Here is a 10,905-nt window from a genome sequence, read left to right on the forward strand (position 1 = left end):
AAAGGTCGCACTACGTGCTGCACCGGTGCTTCATTTATAGTCCACGCGGAGTTCTGAAAAAAACTGTTCAGCGTCCGATGTTTGGAGTGGTACGGACACATTCCAGGCAGCTGCAGCCAGGGTTATCTCACGTTTTATTCGGCGTTTTGCTGAGCAGACTGTGCACGAAGGTGTGTACTCATAATCGATAATTGATATCCACGTGAACCGTGATGATAAGTTAAGTGGGAGGGGCTCATGTTGCGTGGCTTAGTATAATGTTTACCTTGAATGTTTACCTTGAACCACAGCCAGTCGATACACTTGCGGGTAATGAGGCTGTCCTAGTTAATGCGGTGGTATGATCGTTTTTTTTTTTGTAGATCTGTCATGTCTGTAGCAGTTGTAACAAATGTAACGTTAACGTGATTAGTAGGATCGAATACCAATAACTATTGCAAGCTAGAAATATAAAATTTGCCAGGGAATGCTAAATATTTACCTCTCAGTCTTTTCCATGAGAACTTCAGTACTTTCGTCTCTGAGTAGGCCCTTGACTCACCAGGTACGGGATCAGGATGCATTTGCTGAGAAAAGCTCCTTGGTTACAAACTACCTAAAGCCTGTTTACAAAAGACAGGACAGGCTCGCATGACTCAGCAAAACTTGGTCATAGGTATTGGGCATGGAGGCCTTCAACGAAATTACCTTCGTTATGTTTTGGGTAGCGTTTGAATATGTATGTTTGTATGTATGCATGTTTCCCATTGCACTCCATACTGCCCAAATCACATCATCATCATAATGCTTATAATAAGCACAGCAACTTCTTGCAAACTTTTGGTGAAAGTCTTCTTTTCATTGGGTTTACCACCATCACTTCACTAAGAATAGTATCGTTTGAGTAGACTTTGTAATTTATTGTAAAGACCAAATGAAATTGATCTGATGCCAATTTAATAATAATAAGCCGGTTCACGGTTTGTACGGCACATGCACGAGTTCAAAGGTGAAGGCCCCTAACTTGTAAACCATGTTTGTGCCATTGTCTAAACATGTTTTATTTATATCTTAGGGGCCCTTTATTTCTTACATAACCACAATGCACTCCCTGGGAGCCAGCAAGGATCGGGCAGCTAGGACAGTTTATTCGGTGGCCCAAGTCAGGCCTGCCCGAGCTCCTATTAGCGCCCCGGGGAGTTTAAGCCCGATGAGGTCCACCTGCCCTTATCCAAGTGTAGCGATAACTCCTTCAGGCTTAAACTCCCCGGAGCGCTTATGTGACATCGGCGTGCTGACTGCCTTGTTTCCCCGAACAAAACTCACTAACCCGGTCCTGGCTGGCTCCCAGGGTAACAAATGTACTGTACCAGTGCACATGCACAGTTTGGACCATTCACTAAGATTATTGGTGTTTGGTGACTTTGGTCCCAATATCTGACCATTGTTCCAGACAGAAGCCATGAGTGACATGCAGGCGGTGGTGCTACAGCAGCCAGGAGGGCCTGATAACCTGTCCGTGGGAAGGGTACCCAAGCCTCGGCCCCAGGCTGGAGAGGTTCTACTGAAGGTGTACGCCACAGCAGTCAACAGGGCAGACACCCTGCAGGTATGTGCGTGTGTGTGTGTGTGTGACATTAAGGCAACAGGGGTCGTGGCAGACCAAGAAAAACTTGGATGAAGGTCTCACAGGGGTCGACCCACTGGACAGAGCCGCATGGAAGCGTGGTGTGGAGACTAGCCGACTGCTGCCCACCCCTATGTCATGGACTCCAGCAGCAGTATAATCAAACCATTGATAGTGAGTGAGTGAGTGAGTGATTCCAAAAAGTCGGAGGAATTTTTTAGAATGGAGTTAGTCAAGGTTTTGGAATGGAGTTCTATGCTGGAATTTCAGTCTAATATAGTTCTAGGAAAGTATAAATATTGGTATTTGAATCTAAGACTCCCGACTAGTTTGCTGCTGGTGAGAAGCTTTCATACAGCAAACTGTATATTTCTTCTGCTCGGAAGGCTCACGTGACCTAGGGATTGGAGGTCACTCTCTCTCAGGTTACGTGACTGGATGAGTGTGTTGTATATGGTAGGGAGTCCCATGGTCATTTTTCAGCGTGGGTGACCTGGTCCTGATTTTAACAGCCTCTCTCAAACCACCTGCTCTCTCTTGTAATGTGCAACTGGTGGCAAATATTGGTTTTATATAGTCACAAATGTAGCAAAGAAAAGGATTGAGCTAGCCATCACTACAGAGGCTGGCATTAAGGCTTACCAAGATTTAAAGAAGCTTACATCCATCTGTGTGCTTCTTGTATCTTGTAGAGGAAGGGCCTGTACCCACCCCCGAAGGGAGCGAGCGACATACTGGGCCTGGAGGCTGCTGGGAAGGTGGATGACCTTGGTCCTGACTGTAGAGGTCGCTGGAAACATGGTGATAGGGTGATGGCGCTGCTACCAGGTGGGCACAATACTACTGCCGTGGCCTTTTTCTGGCAGCTATGCAAGGATGTTAATTTGATTATTATGGGTGACATTTCCAAAAAAAATTTTCTCCCATACTGTAAATTTTACAAAGCAGCTATAAAATGAGCGCATACATGCCATAGATTTCTAAAAAGTATTGGAAAGCAGATGTCACAATGCCAAATTCAATGTAAAGTCAAAGAATAGGATCTACCTACAGTTCCCCAGACAGGTAGCAAAAGCAAACATAGGAGGGAACTACTGCCCAGATGGTTCCCAGGCTTAAGGCTAAATATCTCGCAGCCTGTGTTGCACAATAACTCACCGCCAGGGGCTAATGGTCTCCCTCCCCAATTTAGGCAGACAGCTAGGAGTGCAATTTTATATAGTCAGGTTTATAGCTTGATGCTGTGTGCCAACGTAGGTGGTGGAAATGCAGAGTTTGTGACCGTTGATGAAGACCACCTGATGGCCATACCTGCAGGGATGTCATACCAGGAGGCAGCCGCCATCCCTGAAGTCTGGCTCACTGCTTACCAACTTCTGCACTTTGTAGGTAAGAACAGCATCTTCTATTTGGCCCAGAAGGTCCTGGGTTTAAATCCTGTCATGCTACCAATCTTGTGCCCTTGGGAAAGGCACGTAACATGACTTTCCTCACTCCACCTACATGTAGGTGTAAAAATGAGCACCTGGCTTTGGTCAGAGAGGTAAAAGGCAGAGAGCCGGGCTCTGCATCCCAATACAGTGATCTAGACACAGTGGATACCTTTACCCAATATTCCTATGATCTTAAAAGTCTAGTAGAGGGCCCTCTGGAAATTTGGCATTTATAACCCTCCAAGATGTTGTTTCTTACTCTTTGAGGGACAAATTCCACATGTTGCTGGTAGTGTAAGGAGCTGCTATACATGTCAAACATTACAATCCTTGAATTTTGACTGAAGTTTTTTTGTCAGGTGGATTGCAGGAAGGGGAGACTGTTCTGATCCATGCGGGTGGCAGTGGGGTGGGTACGGCTGCCACGCAACTGTCCCGACTGGCGGGGGCTCGTCCAATCATCACGGCCGGCACTCCGGAAAAGTTACAGAGGGCCACGGACCTTGGCGCTGTCGCTGCCTTTAACTACAAGGAGGGAGAGTTTGCACAGAAAGTTCTCGATGAAACAAACGGTAAATCTTAGTCTGCATGCCTTTTTCAAGGAGGCGTAGTGAGAGCTAGCTTAAGTTACTTACTGTCAATTGTCGTCAATAATATTTGTGAAGCATAATTGGCCGCTTTATTTCCACGCAGCAAATTATTTGTTATCCTGAATTCATTGATAAGTGTTATCTAAGTCGATGTTCAAAACTATCTGAAAGTAATACATAGCAGGTGCTGGTGTCTGAGAAACTGTTACAGTAATTGTTTTATTTGGTAAAAGAAATAGACTGCAGTGTTATCAGGCCTAGGGTGCAAGGTAAAAAAAGTAGTGTTTTATTACAGTTCTATCGCAATACACACATCAAAGTTTGAGCTTCCACAGGATGGAATCCTTAAAGTTAAGTGCATATTTGTATTTGACCCAAATATCTCTGGCCTAAGATATACTGAAATGAATGATTATCAAAATTGGCTGACTAGATGGCTATAGTCATTCTGTTGCCACATATACAGATACGTCGATATGACACCTTAGGGGTGAAACTGATTATTACTTTATTCCTGTTTCTCAGGGAAGGGAGTGGATGTTATATTGGACTGTGTTGGTGCTTCCTTCTGGCAGCAGAATGTCAGGTAACAATCAAAACTATTTTCAGTGCTCTTAGCTGTTATAGCTTTTACGTCTCATTACATGTGCAATAGACACCTCATCATCATCATCAGCCAGCTGCATAGGTCTTCTAGGTCCTTAATAGTGCATTACCTTTCCATAATAGTACATTATGATTGCTTTAATCGTAATAGATTTTAGCAAAATTCTCTATTTTCCGTTAAAATCCTTTAACGAAGCAATGACCCTACAGACACTACTGATGCTTCTACACTTACATGAGGTACAGATACTAGTCAGTCAATTGTCCTCTTGCAAAGATGGTATTGTTCTTTGTTACAAAATGTAACATGCAAATCCGGCAAACATTTAATTCCTCTCTTTGTCTTTTTACAAGAGGTAACAAATCTATGTGAGCTAAGCAGCAACTGCAGTACTATTTTTGCCCAGTAGGAGGAGCAGGATCTTGTCCCCCATTATCATTTTTTTTGACAATCCATTTGATCACTACAAACATATCTCTGTTTGCAAGTGTCTTGTGTCGTGGACACATAACGTTCTCCCTGCTACCTAACCCCATCATGAGTGTGGATGTGATGCCAAATGACTCCTTTAGCCAACTGCAGGTTAAACAGCAGGTGTTGTTGCAGGTGTTTGGCCCTGGAGGGCAGGTGGGTGCTGTACGGGCTGCTGGGAGGAGGAAGCATCGATGGAGACATCCTGTCTCAGGTTCTTAGGAAACGGATCAACCTGCTGGGAACCACTCTGAGGGCCAGGAGCAAACAGGTCAGTCTTAGAGGGAATACAAAATGTTTTATTGTTCTATCCATGCATGAAACGCCAGCTTTAGATTCAGCTGCCTTGAGAAGCAGTAAATATTATACAACAAGGTGTAGTCTGTATCTGTATGAGTAGGATCGCCCAAAGGCTGAAGGGTGATCCGACCCGCGGGAGGGCTGGTATTTTTCTAGTAGGATAGGAAGATATTTTTGCAGTGTTTGAAATTCACAGTAGTTTAAGTAGTGCACACATATTTGCAGTGTTATGATTTTGTAGCAGGAAGTCACTGTGAAAACTGCAAATTAAAACCATTGTGCGCATTTCAAGATTAACAGTATTACTATAATATTATTACAATGAAACATTTACAAACAAAACAACCTAATATTATTTAATCATTTAATTGTGTGCTTTGTTTCGTCGATGTAGGCTAGACATCCAGGTAATAAGATACACCAAAAAGTAGTTACTCAAGCAACTGGATATGGTTTTCAAACGGTCAGACGTTTCGGATAGAATCCACCCTCAACAGAAAAGGGGGGCTACGTATGGAACTTTCCGGCACTTGGGACATAGCACTACTCCCACCCCCCACCCCCCAACAAAACTTTTAGCTCCTGCAACTAAAAAAAAAGGAGCTAATTGACTCATTTGCATAAACGGTGTCTTAGCCTTGCTATCCTTTGAAATCCAAATTATCTTCAGCTTGATTTTGTCTTTCCTTTGTTTTCTTTGGAATCCAATTGTCTTCTATCTGAATTGTCTAACAACGTTTCCTATTGGACATCTGAAATTGTCTTCATTCATGGTTAGAGTATAAAAGACCTGTTTCTTCCAGATCACTTCAGTGTCACTGACGAAGGATAGTGGATTCTATCTGAAACGTCTGACCGTTTCCAAAACCATATCCAGTTGCTTGAGTAACTACTTTTTGGTGTATGCTTTGTTTGCATATTCAAATTTTTTTGTAGTCTATTTCACCTGGTTACTCCTCCTACAAATGCTTCAAAGCATTTCATTGTTATTCCATAATATTTTCAAACTTGATATGTAAATGTATATATTAGAGCTTAAAGCCTAGAAATTAAGGCTTTTGCCTTCTGTTTCGTAAACCATCCTGCAAAATATAATTGACAGTTCTGGTTAACATTCTCATGGCCTCATTTTCTGTATAATCATCACCCAGTACAAAGCATCCCTGGTGAAGTCGTTCTCTGAGCGAGCGCTGCCTCACTTCACCTCCGGAGGACCGATCCACCTGAGGCCCATCATCGACAGGGTCGTACCACTACAGGATATCAGTAAGGCGCACAGCTGTATGGAGGACAACAAGAACACAGGGAAGATAGTCCTGTCTGTCAGGGACGAGGATCGCGATGAGTTGTAAGACTGCTGTGTTATTGTATAATACTATATGTGGATGTTGTCAACATATGAAAGGGAAGGCAGTCAAGTGACAGCAATTTTACTCTCCAAGCAGAGGTTAGGCTCTGGTTTTTTTTTTTCACGTTAGTCATTTTATCAGGCTTTCTATTTTTAGAAAGCCCTCTATTTCTAAAACAATCAGTCGGAGCTTAACCTCTGCTTGGAGAGTATGCAATGTAACCTTTTATATTGTTGACTTTACATTGTCCAGTTACCTGGGCTAGCCATTCATACTGGACCTGGCTGTATTTGACTCCTTACAGCCAAATAAATGAAATAAAATGTATTACTTGGTACATATTGTATCATTACAGTATAGGAAGGTGCCTAAAGCACTGAAGTTGAACACTCAGGTGGCAAGCAATAATCATTATGATAAATAGGTGGTTCTTTTGACAGTGCTTTCTTGGGCCGAATTATTTTAGAACTTTATTGCTCAGGGTTATTGGTATCAATATATGAATATCTTGTTTAAAAGAAACAAAATTTGGTCCACCTGAGATAGAGTGTAAAATAATGAAATTGCAGTGTTTACGATGTAGGTATAATAGTTGAATTATCATATTCATTTGGGGCAATTTAGGAAATGATATATCAAATAAAACTTATGTATTATTATAATAATAGAAGACTATAAACTTGTAAATTAGAACTTTCTTTATTCATCCATTTATCAAGCAACAGGCTAACTAAAAGGTTATTCTATTCCAGAAAATTAATATGAATGCAACATTGATTTTATCAGTAACAATTATCAAATAATAGTGATCATATAATGTTTGGAATACAGAAAATAAGTACTAGTCATTTTGTTAAATGTTATTTGATACCAGGAACATACTGTACATTATACATGCAAATTACTGCAAAAAAAAAGAAATATTTCAAAGCATGGCACACTAAGGGTAACATTACAATTATGAGCATGGTAAAATACATGATCATCCAGTTCACTTTGCAGAATAGTCCGATTTACACAATGTTAACTTCTTTAGCCAGATTGTGATTACTGATATTAGTATAAATAAGACATATTTCTGCGAGGAATTTGCACTTTATGAATATTAGTGATACATGTACATTCGTTTTTGCAAATAGAAATCTGAATCTTCTAAAACCTTTATCCGTACTTTGGCAATTTGTTTTAAATACTATGACTGTAACATCTAATTTTAATTTTAAGAATAATCTAGTCATTACGTCTAGATAGGCTGCAACATACAACAAGTAGTTATCGTTCATACAAATCTATATAATTTCTTCTTTTGTTCTTTCATGCATACCAACAAATCAAGTCAAGAAGCCCTATTGAAACTGTAGACCTTGTTCTTTACAATGCTACCTTAAATTATTTAAAAGCACCATGAGATGGTTGTACTATCATCATCATGCTAACATGAAAAACCATGAAACCTATAGTGTTCTCCTGGTGTACAAGTCATGTACGTTCAGCATTTGAATTCCAAAACACCCCTTTCGGAACTTGTGAAATATGCTTTCACCAAAGCACAGTCTGGCTGGAACATGTTAGAGTTGGGGGTAACAGAGGGTCTGGGATCATTGTAAGAGTCACTGTGATACTTTTTAGTACACACTTCATATAGGAATGATGTCCCTAATTAGACTTTAAAGGTAGAATTACCGGCTTACCTCATTTTTGCTCCACAATATACATTCCAGCCAGATTATGCTTTTACAAGAGTTGGGATTGCACCAGAATTAGAAACGGACTCTTAAAGACGAGGATGGGGTTGCCAGTGTCATAAAAAATTAAAATTAAAAAAATCTTTTTGGCTTCGTCAACACTGATTGTCTTCATATATTAGTTTTCTCATGTATTTAGTAGTGTGAACATGACAGGATATTTGCTTTTGCTTCCAGTCATGTTGTGTGTTACAAAAAACTGTATTCTTACCATCTCCACAAATGCTGTACTGTACTACAGACTACTAAGACTGTTCTTATTTGCTTATACTAGTACTCAAATTTGATACAAATTGCCTTACTTCTCCTTGTCTTGACTGATTTTGTACCACTAGCTAGTTATTAGCTACATGTATTTAAGATTTTCTAACCTATTAATATGTACTCTTTTCAACCTTGCATTTGTTGCAAAATATGTCACAAGACTATTAAAAAGTTCAAGCATTGTGTCTGTGGCTTTGCATATGGTCTTACATTGATCCTGCAATTTTCCGTGAAAATATCAACAATGTCAAAGATTGGCTACCTCCAACTTTTTTGCTCTTTTTTTCAAGCATTTGGTCCCTTAGAAATGAAGCATGGCTTATAACATTACTGCAATCTGTAAGTGTAACCGTTTTGACATTTATTCATTTTCCTCTTGTAAGAGGCTCCACAATAACTTTGGAATTCCACTTTTCCCATTTTGAAATGGGCTTATATTTTCAATATAAAAGCACTTGGTGAAAAGTCTTTACATATGATTGACAAGTATGATGTACAGTTGTGAAATATGATAATAACTTTCATGAATATCCATTTTGAAAATTTTCTTCCTGCAGGAATTTCTGCAGGAATTCCTGCAGGAAGCGTTTTTCCTGCAGGAATTCCTGCAGGAAAAACTTTTTCCTGCAGAAATTTCCTGCAGGACAAAGGTAAATTCCTGCAGGAAGAATGTTTTCTGCAGAAATGACCTTAAAATTAATATCTAAAGCAATGACAGGAAGAGTTCTGTATGCATTTGATTTCGTTTTGAAACTGTTAAACTGTGCCAATTTCATTAGCTGTTTTAGCCTTGACTTTCAATGTCTAAAATAGATATATATTGGAGGCATTGTTTATTGTTTCATTTTCCTAGTTTTATTGATTATGTTGCCGGAGATGCCTGAGGCATTAGAAAAAAAAACTGCCCTATGAATTAACTTGTCTTCAACAAAATGCCTGTCCTGCAATGGTTACTCATATTTTTTCAGAGGTACTCATATTTTTCAGAGGTACGGAAGCTATGGCAATTACTATTAGTTACCTCTTCTATTTTTTCTTTAACCTCAATACTGACGTTTTATGAGTATCTAAGCCAATTTGAGTGCCCAAGAACTATCAATTTAGCATCCATAAGCTAAGTAAAAACATTTAAAGGATCAGAAGTCAGCAAAGAAATGGATCTACATTATTTTTTGTAGTACCTCCATTAGCACCTGTACCATGCATAATATAGAGTTTAAGCACTGAAATTGCCAATATGCATGCTGACGAAATTGTTACCGCAGCAAGAGGATGATGGTTTCTACATATTTTTGGGTAATATTCGGTGAGGCAGCGATCGCCCTCTACCCACAGTTCCTATAATACTGATCACAAAATTGGTACCTTATTCTCAGTTTGACGCAGAACCGGACGGACAAACCACCCTGGCATGGAACGTTGTGACGATAGCATCGGTCACGAATAGGACTTTCCTTACTTAGAACAAGATTTCCCTTTAGAAAACTGAAAGGTATCTTCTCTGATTGGCTGACAGCTGGTTTGTGGCGAAGCTGAATTTACCGTTAAGCATTACCAGCCCTCCTGAATTTATCGTTAAACGCTACTCCGCCTTCTGAATTCACCGTTAAGCATTACCTACCAAGACAACCCCTTCTCTTGCAGACCCTCATGTAAGGGTGCCCACATTAACAAGAAAACTTGAACTTCTCAGAATGCTACTGACACTTTTTCTAGATGAAAGGATTTGAACTCCTATCCTATGGTCTATCAACCTGATGAAATTATTTTGGGGACTTCCAGTAACTATAATACTGAATTCTAAACTATAGTAAAAAATTTTGCTCATCTTTTGGACAAGTAAATTATGAACCACTTTGTCAGCCATGCTGATCGCTGGTATCTTTGGGTTAATATAGAAATCAACCAGGCTTTATAATAAACCCCTCAGGGTGCAACATTGATCATCTATTATCATATATGTGGCATTGACCTGTCATGCGATGCCATAACACATAGAAGTGTCCCAATCCGGGTACGTGGACACCTAGAAATTCATTCACTGGTGTTTTAATGAATCTCTATTTAAACAGCTGTTTTTAATGCATTTCTAGGTGTCTAATTGAAATGATATATCACCCATCACCAGATCCGATCAGTTAAAAGAACAATTTGACCAGTAACACCCTTTCCTCAGCTGTAATACTTTTCAGTCCTTGAGATTGTGACAAAGGCCTTTTTATGACAAGAGTGTGATAATCACTTTCCCCTCCCCTGTCTCACCCATCTTTAGAGAAGCCATTCTCTAATCTCCTTTAAAATCCAGCAACAACAATGCATGCACTAATTTATAATGACAGGTAATTAGAGAAATGAATGGAAGTTGGAACTTGGTAATTAAGAAGTAAACTAAGTTTACCCAAGGAGGTTTAACTTCCTTCCTTTACCTTGCATATCACAAAGGAGTTTTAAAGCTCTGAGCTCACTGACCTAACCTAGATTTTCCAACAGCAACCTAATGGAATAGATTTTTAGTAAAGTTAGTGCTATTGCCTGGGTAA

The 10,905-nt window shown here is 39.9% G+C and overlaps 2 protein-coding genes across 4 annotated transcripts in view; one reads left to right on the top strand and one right to left on the bottom strand.

Annotated features, from left to right (window-relative positions):
- On the top strand, positions 1–8,548 carry LOC118430537 (quinone oxidoreductase PIG3-like). Of its 3 annotated transcripts, none has more exons than XM_035841468.1 (8): positions 1–170; positions 1,433–1,588; positions 2,299–2,434; positions 2,864–2,995; positions 3,399–3,611; positions 4,155–4,215; positions 4,843–4,978; positions 6,159–8,548. In XM_035841468.1, exons 1-8 carry the CDS (start codon positions 78–80, stop codon positions 6,357–6,359), a joined length of 1,128 nt encoding a protein of 375 aa, XP_035697361.1. In that variant the 5' UTR covers positions 1–77; the 3' UTR covers positions 6,360–8,548. The 3 variants fall into 3 exon arrangements, with proteins under 3 accessions (XP_035697361.1, XP_035697364.1, XP_035697362.1); XM_035841471.1 differs by having other exon boundaries at positions 12–170; positions 1,437–1,588; positions 6,159–7,273; XM_035841469.1 differs by lacking the exon at positions 1–170 and adding an exon at positions 230–338 and having other exon boundaries at positions 6,159–7,273.
- Positions 7,734–10,905, bottom strand: part of LOC118430534 (transmembrane and coiled-coil domain-containing protein 4-like) — a 21,029-nt gene continuing 17,857 nt past the window's right edge. Inside the window, exon 15 of the mRNA XM_035841464.1 lies at positions 7,734–8,745. Coding sequence (XP_035697357.1) covers positions 8,727–8,745 — 19 coding nt within the window. The 3' untranslated portion in view covers positions 7,734–8,726. The remainder of the gene's footprint in view (positions 8,746–10,905) is intronic.

The sequence above is a fragment of the Branchiostoma floridae genome, chromosome 14 (assembly GCF_000003815.2).
Source record: "Branchiostoma floridae strain S238N-H82 chromosome 14, Bfl_VNyyK, whole genome shotgun sequence".
Taxonomy (NCBI): Eukaryota; Metazoa; Chordata; class Leptocardii; order Amphioxiformes; family Branchiostomatidae; genus Branchiostoma; species Branchiostoma floridae.